General features: G+C 43.6%; 1 protein-coding gene across 1 annotated transcript in view; it reads left to right on the top strand.

Moving 5' to 3' along the window:
- The window catches only part of LIPC (lipase C, hepatic type), a 156,108-nt gene extending 137,889 nt beyond the window's left edge, over window positions 1–18,219 (top strand). Inside the window, exons 8-10 of the mRNA XM_070404380.1 lie at window positions 2,167–2,284; window positions 12,276–12,494; window positions 17,694–18,219. Of these exons, the coding sequence (XP_070260481.1) occupies window positions 2,167–2,284; window positions 12,276–12,494; window positions 17,694–17,805 (449 nt within the window). The 3' untranslated portion in view covers window positions 17,806–18,219. The remainder of the gene's footprint in view (window positions 1–2,166; window positions 2,285–12,275; window positions 12,495–17,693) is intronic.
- Window positions 18,220–27,960: the final 9,741 nt, after the last annotated feature.

The following is a 27,960-nucleotide window of genomic DNA, read 5'->3' as shown; positions in this document are numbered from 1 at the left end:
GTAACAGAGTTCCCTAGACAGACCTTAAATAGTGTAAGACCTCTCCAGAGGCTTCTGGGATCATAGGACAGAGTCCCTGTCTTCACCACCAACACCCAAAGGTTTGGGGACCCTTCCTGGGACTTGACCCACAGCCCTTATCTTACTTCTCACCCACAGTCCTATAGTCCTGAGAGTATCAGACTACTTTGTTCTCGGCTGGAGGATTTGAGCACCTATGATGTACAGGTCGCTGGAGTAAATCCACCGCAAAGCCCAATGGGAAGGTCAGTTTGTGCCAAAGGGTAGGTTTGTATAAATAACCCAGAAACCCAGCAGTACAGGCACACCCTGCAGCTGGGGTGTTGGCAACACTCCATTAGCCACAGCTGCTAGGTTTGTGTGCGGCTACCAACCTCCGGTGGAAATGCGCCTTTTAGGAGTTAGTATAATGATTCATGAGGATGATGAATTTCCACATGCTGGGTACATGAAATGGATGGCCACATGGCTAGCTCTAGGATCTCTGCTTCCCAGTAGGAATTCTCGTATAACAAAGCTTGAAACTCAGGCCTTGAATTCTAGAGGTGATTTTCCATCTTGCTAAATGTTACTACATATCCTGATACTCCCAATTGAACTATCAGGTCGTTCATCCCACAAATGTTAAGTAAGCACCTACTACGTGCAAGGCACTGTGTCAGGACTAGTGGACTAGTCAGTATCTACAACAGGAAAGGCAAGTACACAGCAAGCATGCCATAAATCCCCTATCCTTTGTCCAAGACAGACGCTTGTCTTCTCAAGAGCCTGGACACGGTCTCAGAACCCATTTCAACTTAGGGCTCTAGGCAGTCCTTTCAATCAAATTGTCGTGCCACATTAAGCCTGTTTGCAATCTTGGAGCTACCAGTAAAGCGCTGCAGGGCCCTGATCGGTTTGGCTCAGTGGATAGAGCGTCAGCTTGGGGACTGAAGGGTCCAGGGTTCAATTCCGGTCAAGGGCATGTACCTTGGTCTCGGGCACATCCCCTTGTGCAGGAGGCAGCTAATCGATGTTTCTAACTCTCTGTCCCTCTCCCTTCCTCTCTGTAAAAAATCAATAAAATATATTTTAAATAAATAAATAAAAATAAAACGCTGCAGGTACTTATAGAATATGGGCACAACAAGGAAAAGAAGTCTGAGCAGCCATCAGCCTGTTTGGAATGAGGTAGGGGAATTTTGAAAACAGCCTCATAGCTGGTTGGTATAACAATGCAGGCAAAGCCAAGGCCATCTCAGGAACCTTGGCAATGGGTCCAGGCTAGAGCACAGATGGTGCTGTGTGACCTTGAGCTAGTCACTTCGCCTCCTGAGCCCTGATTTTCTGATTTATAAAATGAAGATAATAATTACACTACCTACCTCATAGAGTTGTTATGACAGGTTAATGAGATGATGCAATGTGAAATATGTAACAACACCTGCCTACTAGTAAGCAATGTGTTTTTTTGTTAATGAAATATAGACTGCATTTAGGTAAAAAAGAATAAAGTACATTTTCTCTTCCAAACAACCCAGTAGAAGGACATTCTGGACATTTGCTCTGATAGAAAACTTTTGGGACCAAGTACTAGAACTCAAGTTATCTATTTCCATTGGAAAATGTGCTCATTGAACCCCCCAGAACTAGTTCCCAGGAACTGCCCCGGAATATAGGTCTGTGGTCACTGAGGCATATGTCTCAGCTAGAATTCTGCCTCACCCCAACATTGACCCCATCAAACTGGCAAACGTAAACATGGCAGTGTGTCCTCTTGCCTTTGTCGGTGCCCAAAAGGCATATACTCTTTGATCCATGAAAGGGGACCCCTACCAAATACATGGGGTAGTCCAACAGAATCGCATCCAGAAGGTGGGACAATGCCAGATATACTGTACTCCTGTTCTACCTCCTTTTGTTGGATAATGCTTATTATTATTAATTTACAAACACAATAGAAGTCTTCTCAAGACATTTAGGAAATACAGAGAAAGAAAAAGAAAATAAAAGGCATTCATAATTCTATCACCTGTGAATAGAATTATGGGGGAAGGGGGAAGAGGTATCTACTCATCCAGACTTTTCCCTCAGCATTTTAAATTTAATTTTTTTCTGATTAAATTCTCTTTCTCTCTCCCTCTCCTCCCCCTGCCCTGCTCCCAGTTTATCATTATCAGTTCAAGATCCAGTTCCTCAACCAAATTGAGAAGCCAGTGGAACCAACGTTTACCATGTCACTCCTGGGAACAGATCTCGAAATACAGAAAATCCCCATCACTCTGTGAGTACGAGGAGCAGCCCGTCTGTGGTGATGGAAGCTGAGTTTTCTCGCAGGGACTAGATGGACTCTGGACTTCTCAAGGGTCAGGCCAGATACAACCTGCTTTTCTCCACCCATAGGACTGCCCCAAACACCCTCTCAGAGGAGACATCCACCCAAGCCCAACGCCCTGTCATCCCTCCCCGGCCTCTCCCAGTCCCACGGTTTGCTTTACGTTGGTGCTACCTGTGTATGCGACCGGCCCACTGCCTTGTGGGCTGAGCAGAGAGGAGACCAGTGGGGCCCAGCGTCTGCACTCAGTGCAGGAAGCAGATGGGGCAGGGAGGAGTGGTGAGGCCAGAGCAGGTGTCCACCGGAAGGCCCCGGGTGCCTGCCTTTCCAGTGACTTCTAACAAGTAGCCCAGAAATAAAACTGGTATCATTCAACTTGGCACCAATTTCCCATGCCAATCCGCCTGCGCTGCCAGCCCTTCCCATCTGTCCTTCGTCCTGCTACACACCTGCTCGCAGCACAAGCCTCACGCCTCCCTCAGAGGCTCCCAGCTTCACCGGCCAGGAAAGGCCCATGAGCTGCTTTTTCTCAGCATCTCGACTCGCAGTGTGGGCTCTTCTTGGGAAGTGACACTAGCCCTTCACTCGCTCAGGGAAGGTCCTCAGCTTCTGAAAATTGCCCCCAGGGATTGATCTCTGGTCTCACACTGCTTCAGTCATTCGAGAAGCGTGTGCCCGTGCTCGCCCTGGAGGTAGAGAGGACCCTGTCCGGAGGCTTCTCCCAGTGTAGCGGGTGGAGGCATTCCTAAAGAATCCCTGTAACATCCGGCAGGAACAGCTAGATGAGAAGCCGTGCAAGGGAACTCTCCATCCGCTGTCTCCCTAAATCCCACGTTATCCACGCATTACCCAGACCTCTCCCTGGGGGGCGGGGCTTGTTCTAAAGAATGGAAAGGTCATCTGGGTGCTCTCAATGTTGGGCATGAAACTGATACTTATGATGCCCGTGGATATGCATTTAAATCTTGCTCTAAATTGGTGCATCCTTTTTTTTTTAATTTCTTTATTGGTTAAGGTATTACAAATGTGTCCTCATTTCCCATTAACCCCCAACATCTCCGCCCGCCCTCCCCGCCCCCCCCCCCCCCCCCCCACACACACACATGCTCTCATCCCCCTGTTGTCCGTGTCCATTGGTTTGGCTTATATGCATGGATACAAGTCCTTTGGTTGATCTCCCTTACCCCCTCCCTCCCGTACTTTCCCTCTGATCGCTGTTTCTCTGTCTTTGGATATGTACCTGTTCCTCAGTCTATGTTGTTCTCTATATTCCACAAATGAGTGAGGTCATATGGTAATTATCTTTCTCTGACTGGCTTATTTCACTTAGCATAATGCTCTCCAGTTCCATCCATGCTGTTGCAAATGGCAATAATTCCTTCTTTTTTACCGCAGCATAGTATTCCATTGTGTAGATGTACCACAGTTTTTCAATCCACTCATCTGCTGATGGGCACTGAGGCTGTTTCCAAATCTTAGCCATTGTAAATTGTGTGCTTTGAACATAGGGGTGCATATATCCTTTCTGATTGGTGTTTCTGGTTTCTTGGGATATATTCCTAGAAGTGGAATCACTGGGTCAAATGGGAGTTCCATTTTTAGTTTTTTGAGGGAACTCCATACTGTTCTCCACAGTGGCTGCACTAGTCTGCATTCCCACCAGCAGTGCAGAAGGGTTCCTTTTTCTCCACATCCTCTCCAAAACTTGTTGTTTGTTGATTTGTTGATGATAGCCATTCTGACAGGTGTGAGATGATACCGCATTGAAGTTTTGATTTGCATCTCTCATATAATTAGTGACTTTGAGCATGTTTTCATATGTCTTTCGGCCTTCTGTATGTCCTCTTTTGAAAAGTGTTTATTTAAGTCCGTTGCCCATTTTTTTATTGGATTGTTTATCTTCCTTTTGTTAAGTTGCATGAGTTCCCTGTAAATGTTGGAGATTAAACCCTTATCGGTGATATCATTGGCAAATATGTTCTCCCATGCAGTGGGCTTTCTTGTTGTTTTGCTGATGGCTTCCTTTGCTGTGCAAAAGCTTTTTATTTTGATGTAGTCCCATCTGTTTATTTTCTCTTTAGTTTCCATTGCCCTAGGAGCAATATCAGAGAAGAAATTCCTTCGGCATATGTTTGCAATTTCGCTGCCTGTGGATTCCTCTAGTATTTTTATGGTTTCCCGTCTTGCATTTAAGTCCTTTATCCATTTTGAGTTTATTTTTGTGTATGGTGTGAGTTGGTGGTCTAGTTTCATCTTTTTGCATGTATCTGTCCAATTTTCCCAACACCATTTATTGAAGAGACTGTCTTGACTCCATTGTATGCTCTTGCCTCCTTTGTCGAATATTAATTGGGCATATTGGTTCGGGTCCATTTCTGGGGTCTCTATTCTATTCCATTGATCTATATGTCTGTTCTTGTGCCAGTACCAAGCTGTTTTAAGAACAGTGGCTTTGTAATACAACTTGATATCTGGTATTGAGATCCCACCTACTTTGTTCTTCTTTCTCAGGATTGCTGCAGCTATTCGAAGTCTTTTTTTATTCCAGATGAATTTTTGAAACGTTCATTCTAGATCTGTGAAATATGCTGTTGGTAATTTAATGGGGATTTCATTGAATCTATAGATTGCTTTAGGAAGTATGGACATTTTGATGATGTTGATTCTACCAATCCATGAACACGGTATGTTCTTCCATCTGTTTATGTCTTCCTCTATCTCTTTTTTCAGTGTCCTGTAGTTTTCTGCATATAAGTCTTTTACCTCCTTAGTTAAATTTATTCCTAGGTATCTTAATTTTTTTGGTGCGATGGTAAATGGGATTGCTTTTTTAGTCTCCCTTTCTGTAAGTTCACTATAGGTGTAAAGAAATGCCTTAGGTTTCTTGGCATTAATTTTGTATCCTGCTATATTGCTGAATTCATTTATTAAGTCTAATAATTTTTTGATGGAGTCTTTAGGGTTTTCTATGTACAGTATCATGTCATCTGCAAATAAGGACAGTTTTACTTCTTCTTTTCCAATTTGGATGCCTTTTATTTCTTCTTCTTGTCTGATCGCAATGGCTAGTACTTCCAGTACTATGTTGAACAGGAGTGGTGAGAGGGGGCATCCGTGTCTTGTTCCTGTTTTTAGGGGAAAGGGTTTTAGTTTTTGCCCATTGATTATGATGTTGGCTGTGGGTTTGTCATATATGGCTTTTATTATGTTGAGGTATGATCCTTCTATTCCCATCTTGCTGAGAGTTTTTATCAAGAAAGGGTGTTGAATTTTGTCAAATGCCTTTTCTGCATCAATTAATATGACTATGTGATTTTTATCTCTCAATTTGTTTATGTGATGTATTACGTTTATTGATTTGCGGATATTGTACCATCCTTGCATCCCCGGGATAAATCCTACTTGGTCATGGTGTATGATCTTTCTGATGTACTGCTGGATCCGATTTGCTAGAATTTTGTTGAGTATTTTGGCATCTATGTTCATGAGGGATATTGGCCTATAATTCTCTTTCATTGTGTTGTCTCTATCTGGTTTTGGTATTAGGGTGATGCTGGCTTCATAGAATGAGCTGGAAAGTGTTCCTTCCTCTTGAATTTTTTGGAATAGTCTGAGGAGGATAGGTTTTAGTTCTTCTTTGAATGTTTGGTAAAACTCCCCTGTGAAGCCGTAGGGTCCCGGGCTTTTGTTTGCTGGGAGCTTTTTGATGACTGCTTCAATTTCTTCCATAGTTATTGGCCTATTGAGATTTTTAGATTCTTCCAGATTGAGTTTTGGAAGATTGTATTTTTCTAGGAATATGTCCATTTCTTCCAGGTTGTCTAGTTTGTTAGAGTAGAATTGTTCATAGTATTTTTTATTTTTTTTTAAATAAATCTTTATTGTTCAGATTATTACAATTGTTCCTCTTTTTCCCCCTCCCCCACAGCTCCCCTCCACCCAGTTTCCACCCCACCCTCTGCCCTTACCCCACCACTCTCCTCATCCATAGGTGTACGATTTTTGTCCAGTCTCTTCCCACACCCCCCACACCCCTTTCCCCCCCGAGAATTGTCAGTCCACTCCCTTTCTATGCCCCTGATTCTATTATATTCACCAGTTTATTCTGTTCATCAGATTTTTTATTCACTTGATTTTTAGATTCATTTGTTGATAGATATGTATTTGTTGTTCATAATTTTTATCTTTACCTTCTTCTTCTTCTTCTTAAAGAATACCCCCCAGCATTTCATATAATACTGGTTTGGTGGTGATGAACTCCTTTAGCTTTTTCTTATCTGTGAAGCTCTTTATCTGACCTTCAATTCTGAATGATAGCTTTGCTGGATAAAGTAATCTTGGTTGTAGGTTCTCGGTATTCATCACTTTGAATATTTCTTGCCACTCCCTTCTGGCCTGCATAGTTTCTGTTGAGAAATCAGCTGACAATCGTATGGGTACTCCCTTGTAGGTAACTGACTGTTTTTCTCTTGCTGCTTTTAAGATTTTCTCTTTGTCTTTTGCCCTTGGCATTTTAATTATGATGTGTCTTGGTGTGGTCCTCTTTGGATTCCTTTTGTTTGGGGTTCTCTGCAGTTCCTGGACTTGTAAGTCTATTTCTTTCAGCAGGTAGGGGAAGTTTTCTGTCATTATTTCTTCAAATAGGTTTTCAATATCTTGCTCTCTCTCTTCTTCTGGCACCCCTATAATTAAAATGTTGGGATGCTTGAGGTTGTCCCCAGAGGCTCCTTACACTATCTTGATGTTTTTGGATTCTTTTTTCTTTTTGCTTTTCCGGTTGGGTGTTTTTTACTTCTTCGTATTTCAAATCTTTGACTTGATTCTTGGAATCCTCTTGTCTGCTGTTGGAACTCTGTATAATATTCTTTATTTCAGTCAGTGTATGCTTAATTTCTAGTTGGTCCTTGTTCATATCCTCGAGGGTCTCACTAAATTTATCGGCGGTTTCTAGAAAATTCTTGAAAAACCTTATAACCGTGGTTTTGAACTGTATATCCAGTAGTTTGCTTTCCTCCATTTCTGTCATTTGTGATCTGTTTCTTTGTCTCCGCATTTTGGCTGCCTCCCTGTGTTGATAGAGTGGCTTTCTGTGCTAGGTGTCCTATAGGGCCCAGTGGCTCAGCCTCCCCAATTACCTGTGGTGCACCCCTTTGTGGGCTTTGTGCACAGTCTTGTTGTAGTTAAGCCTTGATTGTTGTAGGTATCACTGGGAGGAATTGACCTCCAGGCCACTTGGCTGTGAGAATCAGCTGTGTCTACAGTGGGAGAACTTCTGTGCTGAAGACACCCTTCTGGGGCAAGACTTTCTTCAGTGGGGTTTTGGTGTTCACTGAGTCTGCCCCCTGAGTGTGTCCCTTATGGATCTGAGGAGTTGAAATCTGGATGGTCCCACTCTGACCACTGGGTACACTGGCTCTTGGATCTCTAAGGAGATGCTAATTTAGCCTCTGCCTGAGGCTACCCAGCAGGAGCTTCGAAGAGATCTGCAGGTTCCCCTTCCTTGTTTGGGGTTTGGAGGTGCCCAGATGAGCCCTAGCTGTGAAGCAATGCAAGCTGCTGTGGGGCCTTGGGCCTTCTCTTGGAAGTTCTGGGTCTGTCTGACCCAGCTGCAGTTTGTTAGGTAATTTTAGATTGCAAAGGGCCAGGGCATTCATATGCAAAAGCCTCTGCCGAAGCTTGGGTGGGGTGGGGTCTCAGGGGATCAACAGGGCAGAGCAAGCAGCTATGGCTGATCCTCAGCCCTGCCCTAAGGGGCCCCACGTCTCAGTGTCCCAGTAATCGCTGCAAGCACCTCTGAGAGGAAGCCGCCCTTGAGTTCTGAGTTCTGCCTGTTGTCAGACAGTCCAATTTCTCCCCGTATGAGTCTGGGTCCCCAGAGACTCACCCAGAACTGGAGTTCAGAGCAGTCGGGGGTTTGTGACTCCCTCCTGATTCAAAAAGACAACCGTGTCCTCAGTTGCCAGCCCTTTCCGTGTGCGCCTCCGTACCTCTGACTTTACTTCTACACCTCCTTTGAGTCTCAGTGTGCTTTTCTCGTTCCTTCTAGTTGTAGAATTTCCACTCAGCCAGCCTTCCTGTGGTTCTGGATGATGTCTATTTTGTCTTTTAGTTGTATTTTTGAAGTGGCTGTGCGAGGCAGCAATTTCAGGTCTTTACCTATGCCGCCATCTTGGTTTCCTTCTTCATAGTATTTTTTTAACAATTCTTTGAATTTCTGTGGGGTCTGTTGTTATTTCGCCTCATTCATTTCTGATTTTGTTTATTTGAGTCCTCTCTCTTTGCTTCTTGGTGAGCCTGGCTAGAGGCTCATCAATCTTGTTTTTCCTTTCAAAGGTTTCATTGATCTTTTGTATTGTTTTTTTGGTCTCTATGTCATTTATTTCTGCTCTGATCTTTATTATCTCCTTCCTTCCGCTCACTCTGGGCTTTTCTTGTTGTTCTCTTTCTAATTCTTTGAGTTGTAGAGTTAGATGATTTACTATCATTTTTTCTTGTTTTTTGAGTTAGGCCTGTAGTGCTATAAACTTCTCTCTCAGGACTGCTTTCAATGTGTCTCATAGATTTTGGATTGTTATGCTGTTATTGTCATTAGTTTCCAGGATGTTTTTAATTTCTTCTTTGATCTCATTGGTAACTCAATCATTATTTAGTAGCATGCTATTCAGCTTCCAAGTGTTTGAGTTTTTTGGATTGTTTTTATTGTAGTTTATTTCTGATATTATGCCATTGCAGTCTGAGAAGATGCTTGGTATGATTTCAATCTTCTTGAGTTTGGGGAGATTTTGCTTGTGACCCAATATGTGGTCTATTTTTGAAAATGTCCCATGTGCACTTGAGAAGAACGTATATTCTGTGGTTTTGGGGTGAAATGTTTTGAAGATGTCAATTAAGTCTATTTGATCTAGTAAGTCATTTAGGATTGCTGTTTCTTTGCTGATTTTTTTTCTAAAGGATTTATCCAGTGTTGTCAGTGGTGTGTTTAAGTCCCCTACTATGATTGTGTTGTTGTTGATCTCTCCCTTGTTATTTTCCAGGAGGTTTTTTTATGTATTTGGGTGCTCCTACATTGGGTGCATATATGTTTATCAGGGTTATATCCTCTTGTTGTATCGATCCCTTTAGTATGATGAAGTGGCCTTCCTTATCTCTTGTTATGGCCTTCACTTTGAGGTCTATTTTGTCCGATATAAGTATTGCTACCCCAGCTTTCTTTCCTTTCCATTTGCCTGAAAGATAGTTTTCCATCCCTTCACTTTCAGTCTGTGTGAGTCCCTTGTTCTGAGGTGGGTCTCTTGTAGACAGCATATATATGGGTCATTATTTTTATCCATTCAGTCACTTGATGTCTTTTGATTGGAGCATTTAGTCCGTTTACATTTAAAGTTATTATTGAAAGGTACTTGCTTGTAGTCATTTCTATTTTTGTGCCTGTGTTCTTTATTACCTTTATATTTCTTCTTTTTACAGCATTCCCTTTAGCATTTCTTGCATTGCTGGCTTGGTAGTGATAAACTCCCTTAGCCTTTTTTTGTCTGCAAAGCTCCTGATTTCCCCTTCAATTTTGATTGATAGTCTTGCTGGATAGAGTATTCTTGGATTCAGTCCTTTGCTTTGCAACACTTTGTATACCTCCTTCCATTCCCTTCTAGCTTGATGTGTTTCTGTTGAGAAATCATTTGATAATCTGATGGGGGATCCTTTGTAGGTAACTCTCTGTCTCTCTCTCTTGCAGCCTTTAAGATTCTCTCTTTGTCGTGTACATTTGCCATCGTTATTATGACGTGTCTTGGTGTGGGTCTTTTGGGTTTCATTTTGCTTGGGACTCTCTGTACTTGTGTAACTTTTTTCTTCCCCATATCTGGGAAGTTTTCTGTCATTATTTCTTCAAATAGATTTTCTAATCCTTGCTGCTCTTCTTGTCCTTCTGGCAGCCCTATTATGCGTATGTTACTTCGTTTCATGTTGTCCCAAAGCTCCCTTAGGCTCTCCTCCTGTTTTTTAATTTTTTTCTCCAGTTGCTGTTCAGATTGAGCTTGTTTCTCTACCTTATCTTCTAACTTACTAATACAGTCTTCTGCTTCTTTTAGTCTACTGTTGAAACCTTCCATGGTGTTTTTAATTGTAGCTATATCACTTTTCATTTCTTCCTGATTCTTGCATAGGTTGTTGATTTTCTCATCCATCCAGTGAATGAATTGTACAACCATTACTCTGAATTCTTTTTCTGTCATGTTGCACGCTTCAATTTCAGTAATTCCCTTTCTTGGCGACTCCTCATTTTCTTTCTTCTGGGGGTTGTGTCGTCTCCCCATTCTGATTATCTCCAGATGGTTCAAACATAGAGTTGCGTGGGACTGGGCCGTGTGCAGTGGGAGCTTCACACCACCCTAGTGTCACTGAAGAGCTCTGACACTAAAATGTGTGGTTGTGGTAGGTTGTTGGGAACCAAGCTCGCTCAGAGTCAGCATTACCAGCGCTCAATGTGGCCTTGTGTTCACACTTAGAATCAGGGACCCCGCCTGCACCGTGCTGAAACAGAGACCCCCTGGAGTGTGTTGAAAATCAGAGCCCCCTAGCGTGCGCCAGGAGTCAGAGTTCCCCAAGAACCCCGTATCAGAGTCTCTGTTGCTTCGCACAGACTTCCATTGAGAATCAGGGTCCCTGTGTGCACATGCACCAAGAATTGGAGTCACTGGCTCTTAGTGTGAATGCACAGGGAACCAGGGATCCCAGGTTCAGGTGATAAGAAACACAGTCAAGTCACTGGTGCTTGGTGTTGCCTCCTGCCCAGAGAATCAGGGTCCTGGGGCCCATGCTGCGAGGAACAAGTTCCCAGTGTTCGCTCACTTCCAGGCCAAGGCTCCCCTAGCCTGCACAGCGCGGGACAAGTTCCCGGTGTTTGCGCACTTCAGGCCAAGGCTCCCTTAGCCTGTGCAGCGTGGGACAAGTTCCCGGTGTTTGCGCACTTCCAGGCTAAGGTCCCTGTAGCAGCACTGAGACCCGGGCAAGGGGTGGGTCTATCATTTACTATGGCGCTGCCCGTGAGCCTGTAGGGAGGGTGGTGGGCTCTGCTACTCACGGATCTGCCGTGGGGATTTCTGGACTCTTGGTGTCCGTGGCTCTGTAGCTGTGGTCACAGGTCTCTGTCCCCAGTGGCTGCAGGGTCCTGGTTTGCGTCTGAGATCAGACTGGGTGGTGCTGAGGCCAGGATCCTAGTCTCAAGCAGCTCTGTTTCTCAAGATGGCGTAGTCTCTGTTCCCATGCTGGCTGCCCAGGAGTGTCCGAGCTGGGAGCGGGGCTCGGCCGCCTAAGACTGCCCGGTTTAGCAGCCCCTTAGAAGACCTGCAGAATCTAACTGTCCCTAGCTCATACACACACACACCACACGTCCACACACTCCTCTATCACTCCCTCGCGCTCTCACACTCTCTCCCTCCCTGCCTTCCTGCCAGTCGCCATCTTCCGGTGCATCCTTTTAATAAATGGTTTTCTATTACTGTTGTGCTTTGTTGTTCAAATAGGAGTTTCTATTTATACGGGGAGAAAGGAACCTTGCTGGGGAAAGGAGAGGGTGGTGCGGCTCTGTTGTGTTCAGCGGCCATTGCCAAAGCCCCACTGTCCATCAGTTTTCTCAATTTGTTAACGTAAAAACTAGGAAGCCTGAGCTAAACAACGTTAACTAGGTTTTCACTGTGGAACTCTCCGAGCGTTTATAATATGCTGTCACAGGAAACAGTATGGTTTTCCCAATATCACTAGAAAACCCTTTTTTATCCTATTGGTTCCTCTAGTAATAATCTGTCCAACAATAGTTTGAGAAATACAGCAGGAATGACCATGCAAGTGGCAAAGGCAAACCTAACATATCCTGAATGTATCTAAGCATCACTTTGCTGTTACAAATACACTGACCGTGTCTGGTTTCCTTTGTATCTTCAAGGGGCGAAGGAATTACTAGTAACAAGACCTATTCCTTTCTGATCACCTTGGATTCGGATATTGGTGAGCTGCTCAAAATCAAATTCAAGTGGGAAAACAGCGCCGTGTGGGCCAATGTCTGGAACACAGTCCAGACCATCATCCCGTGGGGCAGAGGGCCCCTCTACTCAGGCCTCGTTCTAAAGAACATCCGAGTCAAAGCAGGAGAGACCCAGAAAAGGTGAGTGCTCATTCAACACCTGACATCTAGTAAGCACTTTTATAATGTCACTAGAGGCCCGGTGCATGAATTCATGCACAGGTGGGGTCTGGCCGGCCCGCCCTGATTGGGGCCAGTCTAGGCTGGCCCGGGGGGAGGGCTGTGGGCAATTGGCCAGCCGGCCCACTCCCAATCGGGGTGTGGGGAGCCAATCGGGGGCAGGACTGGCCAGGGGGAGGGGCTGTGGGCAGTTGGCAGGCAGGCCCACCCCCTGGTTGAACTCCCGGTTGAACTCCTGGTCGAGGGGACAATTTGCATATTAGCCTTTTATTATATAGGATACTTGCATTTGTCCTATGAGGTGGGCATTATTATGTCCTAATAATGGAGGATAGACACTGAGAAAGGTGAAATGTCCAGCCACAGGTGGAAGGACCGGGATCTGCACCTGGGTCTTCCGAGCCCCGGGTTAGCCTCTTCCACGGCCTGGGTTCAATAGCCGCCTGCCTCCGGAGTCTGAGAACCCCCTCGCTAGCCCAACACTTCTCAGATCCCAGCCTGTGGATGCATCATGGGGTGATGTCAGTGTTGCTTGGCCAGGGACCACACTTTGGGTGGCAAGGCCCCAGATTCGACATTTCTTTTTTGTTGCTTCCTCGGAGGAATGCTCGTAGCAGATCACAATCTTAACATCCTGCTCTGTGGTGGTGCGTTTCAAATCTCAGAGCGCCAGAGAATCACGGGGAAGCGTATTAAATATGCATCGTGCCCGGCCCCTCCCACAGAGCTTCTGACTCACTGTGGTCTGAGAAGGGAGCCAGGACACACGTTTGTTACTGAGACCTTCTGACGTGGACCCATGGGTTGCCTTTAAGAAACCTGCTCTGCGTGATTTAGCTTCTCCCTTGGCCCCAAGGTGCTCAGGGACAATGAGGGGTTAGGGAGGGGATGGGGAATAAAGGAAAGAAAGGGTCGTCCAGCTGCTACTCCAGCAGAGCAAAGAGATGCCCAACACGTTTTGCCATGGCAACCACACTTGTTTGCAGGTCTCCACGAAAGGAGAATTCTGTCCTCCCAGACCTTTTCCTGTCTCTTCCCCGCCGTGTTCAGGACACTGGCCTCTCCTCTCCCACTTCTTTGTTGGAAGCTCATTTCTCTCTTTGGCTTGTCCCCAGGAGGGACAGAAAACAGCAGGCTTCTCACTCCTAAACTACACGCCAGGTTTCTCTGCTGGGGGTGGAGGGGGTGAGGGGGGCCAGGGCAGATGTGTGCGCCCTGAGGCCCCTCCACAGCCCCACTCTGAGGCCTCTCTTCCTGGGATACAAGGTCCTGGCTGTCACGAAGAGCACACTCTGCAGTCTGCCAACAGACTTCTCCACATGATCAATTTGGAAAATTAAACTGCTTCTCCTCTTCTACGCTTAGCTGTTCTTGCCTGAGTTTTTGGCCCTTTCCATCAGCTCTGTCTGAGCGCCACCCCTCCCACGTGCTCCCAGTTAGAGAGTGATCCCTCCAAGGCGGTGGCTGTTCCCCAGGACAGTCCCATAACTTGGCCTGAAAGGTTGTCAGAAAGACAGCGCTACCTTCTCCGCTGGTGCTGAACTGCACGGCTCTCAAGAAAGAAAGAGGAGGCGCCGGCCGGGTAGCTCAGTTGGTTAGAGCATTGTCCCTATATGTCAAGGTTGTGGGTTCAATTCTCGGTCAGGGCACATACAAGAATCAACCAATGAGTGCATAGTAAGTGAAACAACAAAGCCATGTCTCTCTCTCCCTCTCTCTCAATCTCTCTGCACCCCTTTCTCTGTGCTCTGATCAGTCAATACATACATGCATGCATGCATACATACATACATACATACTTACATACAAGAAGGAAAGAGGGGAGGGGAGGGAACGGCACTTAAGGAGTTCCTACAGCAGGCGGGCCTGGAACTGAGTGCTCCAGGGCAGTCATCTCATGGAATCTTCCCAACCACCCTGTGAAGCGGGTAGTGTTGGCTGCGCAGACCTGGAACCTTGGGCTCACAGAAGCTACACAGCTTGGGGACTTTGCTAGTAATTGTCCAAGCCCAGTTCCCACTCAGGTTTGCTGGAGTCATTGCCCATGTTGCCCGTACACTGTTCCCAGCAGGTCCTTCCTCCGTTACTCTTGGCCCCACTAATCTGACTCTCCTTAGTGGAACCGAGCGGAGAGCAGTGCTGGACATTAACACACGCACGCCAAGCCCTTCTTCGTGGCTGCAGGAGGCACATGCTGGAACGAGGGGAAGGGCTATGGGATCTAGAGTTTTCCATCAGGAAGCACTCAGCGCCTGCTCTGTGTCTCCACATACCACACGTCAAAAAAAATCTGAGTGTTGGCTGTTGGCATAAATGAAAACAAGATGCGTTAATTTTAGTAATAATGTGCTCTATCACAGAGCTTCTCCATCCTCAATGTCCACACGGGTCATCTGGGAATCCTGTTAAAATGCAGTTCTGCTTCAGTAGGTCTGGGGGCGGGGGCTGAGGGGGAGGCATGAGACTCTGCTTCTCTAACAAGTCCCTGGCGCTGCTGATGCTGCTGGCCATGGACCACACGCGGATTAGCCAGGGCCTGGGACTGCATGGCCTAGGAAGTTTAAGAAGCAAGTTCAGGTTGGTGCTAGGGGGCGAGCTGCAGCAGGATTTGGGGGGGTGGGGCAGGAGGTGTTCCTAGAGAGAGGCAGGGAGCCAGGCACTAGGTGAGCAGGGTCTGGTGGCCCCAGCATCAGTCAGGCCTAAACTCTCATTTTGACTTCACTGCTTACCACCTCTGTAGAATAAATATGTACAATAATTCTGAGAACAACTGTACCTCTCTGAGGCTCGGCTCTTTAATAAGAAATGGGAATTATATTATGTATCTCATGAGACTAATAACAATTACTAACGTTTAATTACCTCCAACAAACCAAAATCCCAGAGCCAGGATGCAAACGCTTAACCTCATACTCTCAATCTCTCTGCTGACTGCAAGGCGGGGCAGGAGGGAGGGGGAAGTTGATTATGTCACCTGCTCTGTGTCTCCGGGGCTGATTCTTCTCTCCCACAGGCACAAGGTCAGGGACAAGAGGGCCTGTTGTGGGGTGAGGAGAAAGGACAGAAAACATTAGCCCTACCGGACATAAAAAGCAATAGGCTAATCGTAATGAGATATTGCACTTCCACGATAATCATATAATTCAAAACAAAAAGCAGTGAGAGTGTCTCTGGCCAACCATCAGTTGGGCGGGAATTAGAGGAGCTAACATGCAGAGAAGGTAAAGGTGTGGAGCAATGGGCTTTCTCCTCCTCATAGTGGGAGTGAAATTACAGAGCGTCTGCAGCAACTGACTCAGCAACTGACGTGGTGAGCACCTGCCTTATGCCAGGCACTGCTGTGGGCCCCAGATATACAGCAGTGAACAGAGGAGACGACGCCCTTGGTCTCATGGAGCTTACGTTATCAAAAATTTCCGTATGCATAACATATATGGCCGAGAATATGGCATGACACAGAACTTTACTTCCAAGTGTCTGTCCTGGAGAAATACTAAGTATGTCTACAAAGGATGTATGTGTATAAAATGTTTGTTGCAGCACTATTTGAAAATAGTAAACCATTGGGAAAATCTCAATATCTCTCCATCAATAGGAAAAAGGCTCTGTGTGTACCATGGAATCCACGCAGCAAGTGGAAAGGAAGGAAAGAGATTTATATGTACAAATATGACTGGTCTCCAAGTACATTATTTGGTGACAAGGAAAATTTTCAGAAAAATACCTACAGAAAACCCTTATGTTTGCATATGAACATCAGGATGTGTGTAAATGTCCTAGGAAGACAGAAACCAAACCATGAAGAGGAGAGGGAAGTGACATTGGTGAAGGGTGATGGAGAAAAGGGTCTTTAATATTTGACTGTATTCTTTACTACTTGAATTTTTCAAGAATGCATTTATAGATGACTCGTACCACTTTCATTTCAGCTTCATTGAAGTATATTAACAAATAAAATTGCTAAGGTATTTAAAGTACATCATTGTGATTTGATATACAGGGTGGGCAAAGGAGGTTCAAAGTTGTGCAAAACAGAGTTTATTGTAGCCTTATTTATGTGTGTTACAACTATAAACCGTCTTTTGCCCCACGCTGTGCAATTACACTGTGAAAGGATTGCCCCATCTAGTTAATTAACACATTCTCACCTCACATATTTATCATTTTCATCGTTTTGAGAACAGTGACGTTTACTCTGTTAGCAAATTTCATTGATACCATGTAGTGTTACCCACTACAGTCACCATGTTTCACATGAGATCATCAGACCTTCTTCACTCTGTAGTTGAAAGTTTATACCAGCTGCTCCCTGATCCCCCTCTCCCAGCGCCTTGGGAACCGCTGTTCTCCACTTTTTCTATAAATTTGATTTTTTTTTTTTTTTAGATTTTGCATATAAGCCATACCATGTAGTATTTGTCTAGCTTATATACTACTTTAATGTTAAAAGTTTATGAGCCAAGACTTGACCTCAGATGCAATTCAAAGAAAAAAAAAGCCATGAACTAGAATTCTCAGTGACCACTGGAGCGGGTAGCACAACATAGCATCTCAGGCCAAGCTGAGGGTCAAAGCAGACTGGCCACTAGCTGGTCTCCAAAAGAGGCCCAATGCATTAGTGACGGCCTCTTTGGCTGGACAGCGTCTGCACCAATGAGAGGAAGGGGCAGGGCCTACACGACAGCCAGGCAGGGGCTGGTGACAGTGGCCTCATGCCCAGGGACCTTTAAGACCAGCATTGACAAATTGGAGCCGGTCCAAAGAAGGCAGGCTGGAGGGAAGCCTGTCTGAGCAGAACAGTTGAAGGAGCTGCGAGTGTTTGCCCAGGAGCCAGGACGATGTCGATTTGGTGAAAGGAACAGTAGTTACCCTCAAATCTTTGATGAGCGGTTACAGGGAGAACAAAGGAGGACTGCCCCTAGGACTTTGCGTTTCTGTAGATCTGAAATCAGCCCAGAGCAGAGCCTGACGGATGAGGTCACTGACTTGGGTTTTGCTTTTCTCTGAAGTTATGAAAATATTTGCAAACATAAGAATCCAGTTTTTTTAAAAAACAACATAGCATGTGTTATATCAATTGAGTATTTGACAAAAGATGAAACACTTCAATAAGCTCCGTCTAAAACTTAATGCTGTCTTTGCTTTATGTTTTCTGTTCAGAATGGTATTTTGCTCAGAAAGCATGGAAGACCTACAACTTCATCCAACCCAGGAGAAAACCTTTGTGAGATGTGATGTAAACTCGAAAAAAATGAAGCGAAAGAACAGATGAGTTTTAATGAAGACCCAGTGTAAAGAATAAATGATCTTATTCCTTATCTGGTATGGTTGACTTATTTGGAAACCAGTTATATAAAAGAATCTTGCATAAAGTTTAGACTTAAAGGGAGAGTACATTTCACTATTATAAACTAAGCTTTTAATAACTATATTATGTAACTTTATTCAAATGTTAGTGTACCCAAATATTTCCCAATTTTATCTCTGATTAAATGGTAATATATGCAAATAAGTACAAATGTAAAACCTATTTTAGATCTCTTGTTCTAATTTAAAATGTCTTTTCCAATTAAGTCAAATTTTCCATAATTCTTTGCTAGTTTATTCTGATCAGTTTTTGAACCATACTGGAAAAGTACTTCTTTATTACATAACTGGTGCTTCAATAAAGGGAAATAATCGCCAATTGTCCCAGTTTTCCTGTTTTACAATGCGCACAGCAGAAGGCAATGGAGCCCAGCGGGTGTGGCTCAGTTGGTTGAGCATTGCTCCCTGCACCAGGGGGCCGCTGGTTGATTCCTGGTCAGGGCACATGCCCAGGCTGTGGGCTTGATCCCCAGTGGAGGTCACGAGGGAGGCAGCCAATTGATGTTCCTCTCTCCCTCACCCTATCTCTCTCTCTAAAAAAATAAATAAAAAATAAATAAATAAATAAATAAATAAGAACATATTTTTAAAAAAAAAAGTAATGGAGCTCTAGCTGGTTTGGGTCAGTGGCTAGAGCATCGGCCTGGGGACTGAAGGGTCCAGGTTCAATTCTGGTCAAGGGCACGTGCCTCAGTTGTAGGTTCGTGGCCCTTGTCGGGGTCATGCGGGAGGCACCAATCAATGTGTCTCTGCCACATCGGTGTTTCTCTCTGTCTCTCCCTCTCCCTTCTACTCTCTCTAAAAATCAATGGAAAAATATTCTTGAGTGAGGATTAAATAATAATAATAATTAATTTTTAAAAAGGTAATGGAAGACTTGGAATATCTCAAAGAGGTATCAAACCTCAAACTGTCCAATAAATGAAATAACGATGTTTGAGCAGCAAATTCCATCGCAGAGCATGTGAAGGACATACTAGGTGTGGTAACCACGTGGGTGTGTGTTTCAAGTAATTCGGAGAGAAGGAGCACGCGATGCACGTTTCACCACCTGACCTGACATCTGCATGGGCCCAGCTCTACCCAGCTCCTAGGTCACATGCTCTTCGCCAGGGGCAGGTAAACCAGGGCTGGTGAGCACAAGAGTCCTGAAGACGCGTCTGCCTGTAAATCAGTGTAAGTTATTTTGCATGATTCACTTTTATTTCCCCTGTGAAGACCCACTAAACTAAAGGGTATGGGGAAAGGGAGAGGAAAAACAGCTGCGTCCATGTTGGATTGTGTCCTGAACACTGCTGTTGCCTGCAAACGTATCTGACCACACTTTTAGGTAAAGGGTGTGTGCGTCTAGAAAGGATAGGTATTAAAATGAACAATATTTCCCATTGTGTCTAAAATACTAGATTTACAATAAAATCATGTTTGCATTGAATTAGCATGTTTGACCATTAAGTATCCAGAACAGATTTGAAATACAGTACCCACCCCCCATCCCCATCCCCTCACCTCGGTTTCATTTTCCCAGTTTCTGTTAACCTTGGTCAACCACGGTCCAAAAATATGACATAGAAAATTCCAGAAATAAGCAATTCATGAGTTCTAAATCATGAGCTGTTCTGGGGAACATGATTAAATCTCGAATTGTCCTGCTCCTATGGGGTGTGAATCGTCCCTTTGTCCAGCACCTCCATGCTGTCTACACTCCCCACCCATCAGTCACTTAGCAGCTGTCTCAGACATCGCTCCACTATCAGGTATCCCAGTGCTTGTAACCCTTCTTTTATTTAATAATAATGTCCCCAAAGCACAAGGGTAGTGAAGCTGACAATTCAGATATGCCAAAGAGAAGCTGTAAATGCTTTGATTAAGTGAAACGGTTTGTGTGTATAGGAGAAAACATAGCATATGTAAGGCTTGGTGTCATCCATGGTATTGTCCATGAAATCGTCACAACCAGAAAAGCCCCAATATCCACTAGTACAATGCACAAGTGAACTGTGGCATATGCTTACTAACGGAATACAGTGGGGCCTTGACTTACGAGTTTAATTCGTTCCGTGATGGAGCTCGAAACTCAAATTACTCGTATGTCAAATCATAAAGTGAAAGAGTGAGACACGTGATGCTGGGCTGATGTTGTGGCGTTCACTGTGACGTTTGCTGTGCCAACTAGCGGTGGGGTATCTGAAGCTGGCTCGTAACCCGAATTTTAGCTCGCAACTCAAAGCAAAAAATTGGCCGAGAGACGGCTCGTATCTCGAAAAACTCGTTAGTCGGGACACTCGTAAGTCAAGGCCCCACTGTATTAAACAGCAGTGAAAAAGATGAGCCAAAGTTATATGCACAGGACTGACTCTGGAGGGAGGCCAGGAGGCATTCAGGGTACAACATTTAAAGAAGCACTCACAGGCTTGTGCATTTGCACAAAGACACAAAATTATATATATAGTATGGTACAAACAAAACTACACTGTAGCATTAGGGATGGATAAATAGGTGGTAAAATTCTAAGTAAAAAGAACAAAATCACTAGCACAACAGTGACACTGTGGGAACCTCAGGAAGGAAGAAGTGCGCACCAGAGTTCCAGGTGCCTGCAAGGCTGTACTTCTCACTCTAGGTCAGTGGTTCTCAACCTTGGCTGCACATTAGAATCACCTGGGAATCTTTTTTAAATCCTGATTTCTGGGCCCCATCCTCCAGAAGTTCTGTTTCTTTGTTACTAATGTTGTGGCCTCACCCCGTAACAAAGAAACAGAACTTCCGGAGGATGAGGCCCAGAAATCAGGATTTTAAAAAGATTCCCAGGTGATTCTAATGTGCAGCCAAGGTTGAGAACCACTGCTCTAGGTGGTGGTTGCACAGGTGTTCATGTTTGTAACCATGTTTAAACTGGACCTATCCACTTAATGCACTAATTTTTGGCATGAATGTCACATTTCACAATATAAAAAACAAACAAGAACATAAAGGGCAGAGTTAACACCATTTTTCTACTACAGTGTGATGCATATCTCTATGAATACAGTTTCACACAAAATATAATTAGGAAATACTCATCTTTCATAAGAAAACTTGAAGTGACACAGCATAGCCTAACATCTTGGGCAGAGAACTCAATAAGCAACAACATAACAAATGGTTCACCGGAACATTTGCAGCTCCTCCCGGCATGGATCATTTTCTCTTGGGAAGATGTGCTCATCGACATCCCACTTTCTGAAGTACATCTTAGTGGGGAAGTCAAACAGGGAAACTGAATAATGCAGCCACATCTCTTCATCGCACGTGCAAAATGCCGGCTCATGCGCTGATTGTACGCACCTCTCTCCAAAGAACCCGTGCTTAGGAGCCCACTCAGGAAAGATAATACCGGCTTCTAGCCTTTCAGACAAAAGTCTGTTTGTGCTTTTACTTATCAGAGAGCATAAGGAAGAAAACGGGCGTCGACTACACTGCAGCTGGGCTCTTGGAGGAGCCTGACTCGAGAGGAGGAAACAAACCCTCTATTCAACACTGAAATGAGCGACCTCTCCTCCACCGCAAAGCTGCCACCCTCAGCATTCACCTTGATGATGTTGCCGCAAACATTGCAAAAGCTTTGATTGCACTTACGCACACCTGGGGCCAAGCGGCCCGGTGCAATGCCTGCTCTCCCGCCGAGGAAAGCCAGGAGGAAAGAAAGTCAAGTGGGTGGGAAATAAAGAGACAAGCAGGAGGCCGCCAGACGGGTAGAGGTGTGGGACTGGGTGAACAAGGTGAAGGGAGTCAGTACAAATGGGCGGTTATAAAAGTCATGGGGATGGAACACACAGAATAGAACATAGTCAGTAACACTGTAAACTATGCATGATGCCTGGTGGGTACTGGACTTACTGGGGTGATCACTTCGTAAGGGGTATAAATGTCTAACCACTATGCTGTACACCTGAAACTAATGTAATATTGTACGTCAACTGTAATTGAAATGTAAATTAAAAAAAAAAATTTTAAGAGACAAGTAAGAGAAAGACTACAGAGGTCAATCCCAAGGTCGCCATCTACCTGCTTACCTAATCTTCCACTTCCTACTGGCCCCCAACGCACCTCATGCCTTCCCATCTCTGCTTTTTCTTATACTTCCCCCCCCTTCCTCCTCCTCCATAATGTCCTCCCCGAGCCTAACTGAACCCTACTCACTCTCCAGGCCCCTTACTTCACCAGTCATTTCCCAGCTCAGCCCGGGCCACGGGACCTCCTCTCCTCAGCTTCACTGTAACACTGGCCTCAGTTACTCGTGCCTGGTGTTCCTCCTCCTCTCAGACTCTTCTCTGCCCTCTGCCCTCTGCCCTCTCCTCAACCCTCCAGGTTGACACCCCTCTGCTCACTCAGCTCCCTGTCTCGCAATCTCACCCACTGCTGTGGCCAACCATTCCCACATTCAAGTTCTCCCCTTTGTTGTCTCATAAGCTCAGAATGTTCAAAACTGAACCCCCTATGTCCTCCCTGCACCCCCAAACCTGCTCCTCCCCGTGCTGTAGCTCAGTGAGTGTCATCAGCACCCTCCAATGGCTGATGCCAGACACTGGGAGGTCGTCCTTAATGTTTCCTTTGCTCTGGCCCCTCACCATCGAGCAATCACCAAATCCTGTGAATTCCACCTATTCTTCTTAAATGTGTCTACATATCTCCACCTCTGCTGCCATCCCATCCCACCACTCTCTCCAACCTGGATGTTTGCAACGATTTTCCAACTCTGCCTGCTGCGTCTGAGAAGCTCTAAGACAATGTTAGCTAAGAATGTTGTTAGTGGACACTACTTTCCATTCTTGTTATATTAAAAGTTTTAATGTGTTGCCTTTATACTTTTTTTTTTAGTTTTTGCAAGTAGACTTTATTGGATTTATGTGGTTTTGTTCTATTCTTTTCTTCTATTTTTATTAGAGGTGGCTGCTGAAATTTAGGAAATGCTTTAGTAATATATGTTTTCTTCCTCTTTAATTTATTCATAAAATAATTTATGTTGATAGATTTCCTGATACTGACTCACTCTTACATCCTTGGAATAAATCCTCCTTGCTTACAATGTACTTTTTCATAACATTGCTGGACTTTACTTGCTAAAATTTTACTTAGAATTTTGCATAAGTGAAACTGATCCATGCCTTTTTTTTTTTTTTTTTTTTTGGTGCTATCATTTTCATGCTTTGATATTCTACAGCTTTCACCAATGGCCTTGAATAGTTTAGATAATATTGTGACGATCTTTTTATTTTTTTAAATAGAGAAAAACTCAGTTCTGAAACCATCTGGTCCTTGTGCTTTTGCATATAATAGTCTTGGGTTTTCAGCTTTTACTTGTTGATTGTATATAACATTTATTTAAATTATTTTGTGAAATACCTTCAAGCAAGAGAAGCACAAAGTTATATATGGTCTCAGTAATGAGTAAATGAAAGTGTAACATTAAAAAATGGAAAAATCACAAAGTAAACTCTAAAATTCTAATAATTCTTCCTGAGGTAATTGAAGCAAATGCGCACATTTTTCATGGAAAATAAGATTAAGCTACAGGAAAGCATTAAGTTAGATATAATACACAAAATGGGGGGGGGGGGGAACCAATAGATTATAAGGTTAAATAGCTCAGTTAACTGTCAAAAGAAACTATCTTGGAGAACAGTAATATTTCTCCCAGTTCTCAGAGATACTCTCCTTAAGAATATACTTAAATACCATCCTTTTAGAAAGTATACTCGGAGTAATGCCAAGTTCTTAGAATCCCTGGTAGGTAGGAGGGTTCGTTTACTGCATGGCTGCTGCTCTCTGAACAGCACACGCATTTGTTTTCTACCTTTTACCCTGAAATTCCAAATGGAATCTATTACTACTTGTATTTTTAAATAATGACATAGAATGACATGTGTCCACCTATAAAATAGGCCCATTAATTTAGGAATATAAAATAAGTTAAGGGATCCAATGCACTTACAAAAATTTTCTAAAAAGACACAGTTAATGGACATTAAGTTCTTTCTGTAAGAACACTTCTAGCTCTACTCTCTCTTCTAGACTGGAATAAAAGTAGTAAAACTAAAAGGTCACAATAGCAAGTATACATTATATCTGGATTATTACCAGTTTAATTCATTTTAAAAAGGAGGAAGAAATACAACAGAACAATGTAGTTTTTTTCCCTAAGAAAGGAAGTTTTTGCTTTCATAGTCTGGGCCAGGACTAGGAGGCAAGCTGGGCACCTCGGTCATACAGGCCCGGAGGCAGGGTTGCGCAGGTGCCAGTCCCTCCCTGTGCCGAGAGGGAGGTGCCAGGGTGCCAGGGTGCCAGGGTGCCAGGGCGCCAGGGTGGGCACATGAGCAACTTTGTCTTCTTGAATTTTATACCCTGAGCACGTCACTTGCCTCTCATAGTCCCAAATCTGTTTCTATTAATTGCTTATTCAGACTTTCTTTTGCTTTCTTTTGTTTTCCATAGAATTTATTCCATAGAAAAACAAGTCATTTTATTTTCATTCTTCTTTAATAATAATTGTATGTAAGTTTACAAATGTTAGCTATTCTTCTTTAATAATAATAATGTACGTTTTAAATTTTCCTCTAAGTACAGAATTTGATATAAAGTATTCTCCTTTCCACGGCTCTCTAGACCAGTGGTTCTCAACCTTCCTAATGCCACGACCCTTTAATACAGTTCCTCATGTTGTGGTGACCCCCAACCATAAAATTATTTTCGTTACTACTTCATAACTATAATTTTGCTACTGTTATGAATCATAATGTAAATATCTGATATGCAGGATGTATTTTCATTGTTACAAATTGAACATAATTAAAGCATAGTGATTAATCACAAAAACAATATGTAATTATATATGTGTTTTCCGATGGTCTTAGGCGACCCCTGTGAAAGGGTTGTTCGACCCCCAAAGGGGTCGTGACCCACAGGTTGAGAACCGCTGCTCTAGACAGTTTGCCGTTTTAGCTCTAAATTCCATTTTGTTCCAAAGGTTATCCAGAAAGTATTCCTTAATGTATAAATAGACTGTTCTGGACATTTTTAAATTACTTACTTCTAATTTTATTGAATGTGGCTACAGAAATTTCTCATTTCTAAGGCTGTCTTTGTGATCAAGCGCACAATCCATTTTTATAATGTTCTATTGGATATATGAAAAATTTCTATGTTTTTTACTTGAGGGTCTTATAATGACCTATATATCTGTTCAATTAAGTATGTTGATTGTATTATTCACTTCTTCTTTTCCTTATTTTTTTGGATATTAGATCTGATCCTAAAAATAATGTTTTCAAGTCTACAATAGTCTTATCAAGTTGTCTTTGAATTTACATTGTTTGGTAGACACAGGTTTATCAATGTTAAATTCTGCATATGAGTTTTATGTTGTTTTATAGTATCCTTCCTATAGTGCTTTTAATCTTAAATTCCTCATTGTCTGCTATTAATTTTGCTATTCCTATTTTCTTTTTATTATATTTAATTGGTATCTCTGTAAATCCCTTTATTATCAACTTTTCTTTATGCTTCATTTCTATAAAGTTCTTATACATATTCTTTTTATTTTTTAACTTATTGATTTGAGAGAGAGAGAGAGAGAGAGAGAGACATCGATTTGTTGTTCCACTTATTTATGCATTCATTGGTTGATTCTTGTATGTGCTCTGACCAAGGATCAAACCCGCAACCTCAGCACATCAGACGATGCTCTAACCAACTAAGCTACCCAGCCAGGGCCTCCATAAAATTTTTAAAGGTTTTCTTTTTCTAGATTGTGTATAGCTGGTTTATATTTTTAGCTCAATCTAAGTGTCTCTGACTTTTAATGGGAAAATCCAATCTATTTACATATAGTGCAATGATTGAATTCCTCCTATCTTATTTTATTTATTGGTTTATTTTACTTATTTCCTCCTTTTACTTTTATTTATTTTTGCAGGTTGATCAAATTGCCGTTATTTTTCCTTTCCATCTTGTTAATAAGACTCCTCTTGTAGATTCCATTTTAGCTACTTCCATTCCCTAATGCTCATGATCAGGTACAATTTTCTTTACCATTATATGAAAGTCAGACACATATTTCTCCCACCAAAATACTCTATTCTTCCACTGCGTCCACTCCAAACGAGAATGCTTTCACTTCCCCACCAGTTCCTCAGCCACTCCCCAGATGAGACCTTCGGAATGCTTCCCTCTTTTCAACCCACCCCCAATGCCCGGATTTGCTGAGATTGGCTCATTATTTTTAGTTTCAGATTGTTTTTAGAAGAGTTGTCAAGGCAGACGGTGATCATTTCAGGAAAATAATAGTCTTTTACAGAGTGGAGGACCCAGCCGCACTTAACAGTCAGATGGACGGGATTCTCTGGACTTTGAGTATCGGTGTGGGCAATACACCCTGACTTGGGTGATATTCTCCTGAGATTGTATATTCTCCTGACCCTTCCCCACTCTTCAGGAGACTTTGAGTATATTTGCTCACTAAGTAACAGCAACTGGTAATATATTCTTAGGTTATTTTGCAAGACCGGGCGATCGGAAATACAAGACTCTAACCTAGATCCATTTCCATACAGCCTCCTGTTCTCAGTGGTCAGCAGTTTTTATATTGTGGCTTCTGGTGTTGTAGATAAGCAGTCCAATGTGAGGGTGATTCTTTCTCCTTTGGGAGTAATTGGTTCTCTGTGGGAACTTGTAAGATTTTTCTCTGTTCTTACTAGTATAGCTCAGAGAATCGACACCCCTAGGAGGCTTTTATAAATTCTTCCTGGAACTCTGAGATAAAGTCTCTCTCCAGCTCAGAATCTTCTATTATATTATCGATTGCTTCTTCTGTTACATCCCCCAGCCCCTCCTCTTCATCTTCATGACTCTATTTTTGCTCTGTGCTTGGAGGTGACATGTGGATTAGTGTTATATTCCAGGACACTAATCCACATGTCAACAGTGACCACTTTCTCCTTCAATTCTCTTGAAATTTTTACATCAAAACCCTTTTTTTTTTATCTCAGAAAAGTTTGTGTGTGTGCGCTGCATTTAGATCTCAAGTTCTGTTTCTTTTTTGTTTTGTTATTTTGTTCATGTTATCTATGCCAGCAGTTATTTCTGTACGGAGGGTTCTGCTTGTAACTCTTCTCCCTGGCTGCTGGGCCACACTAGGAATCTCCTTTTCCTTTGTTTGCTCACTGGGGCTCTGTTTCAGCCGCTGTGGTATCCTAAGTGGCAGCATTTCCAAAGCAGAAGGAACAGGCACAGCCTCCCCTGGCCCCAGCAGCAGATGGGTGGCCAGTCCTCTTCCCAGTCTCCTCACCACTCCAACGCAGGGGTGGTGGCCACACAGCCGGCACAGTCAGCTCCTCAGGAACCAAAGAGGCTAGGTTCACACACACAGGCCTTCCCCACGCCTTCCCTGTTACCATTCTCAGGCAGGAAGCCTGTCCTGCCCCGCCTCTCTCTGTCAGCATTTCTGAGGCCTCACCCACATCCCAGGCCTCTCTGCCTCCTGCAGGTCCCAGGACCCAATTTTCCGGGGACAGGCAGATGGGCTGAACTGCATAGAGAAGAGAGGCAGGATGCCTTCAAGCTTTCCAGGAGCCCCTGCTCCCCATCCCTCAGAACTTCTTGACTTCTTGTTTATTTTTGCTCAATAGACAGGACTGAATAAATGCCACTACCTACCTCAAATGAGCACAGTCTGTTCCTTGTGATGCTTTGGGAAGCTAACTCAAACTGGTTTAAATTTTTTTAAATATATTTTTATTGATTAATTTCAAAGAGAGAGAGAGAGAGATAGAAACATCATTGATGAGAGAGAATCATTGATCGGCTGCCTCCTGCACACCCACTACTGGGGATCGAGCCCGCCACCTAGGCATGTGCCCTGACCGTGAATCAAACTGTGGCCTCCTGGTTCATAGGTCGATACTCAACTACTGAGCTATGCCAGCTGGGCCTGACTTAAAAAAAAATTTTTTTTTTTTTTTTTTAAGAGAGAGAGTGGAAGGGAGGGGGAAAGTCAGAGAGAGAGAAACACATTGATTGGTTGCCT

This window comes from Myotis yumanensis, unplaced genomic scaffold (genome assembly GCF_028538775.1).
Source record: "Myotis yumanensis isolate MYYU_CA2020_CCGP unplaced genomic scaffold, mMyoYum1.0.hap1 SCAF_1, whole genome shotgun sequence".
Classification (NCBI taxonomy): domain Eukaryota; kingdom Metazoa; phylum Chordata; class Mammalia; order Chiroptera; family Vespertilionidae; genus Myotis; species Myotis yumanensis.
The sequence above is the reverse complement of the archived record's forward strand: the minus strand, read 5'-3'. Positions and strand labels throughout refer to the sequence as shown.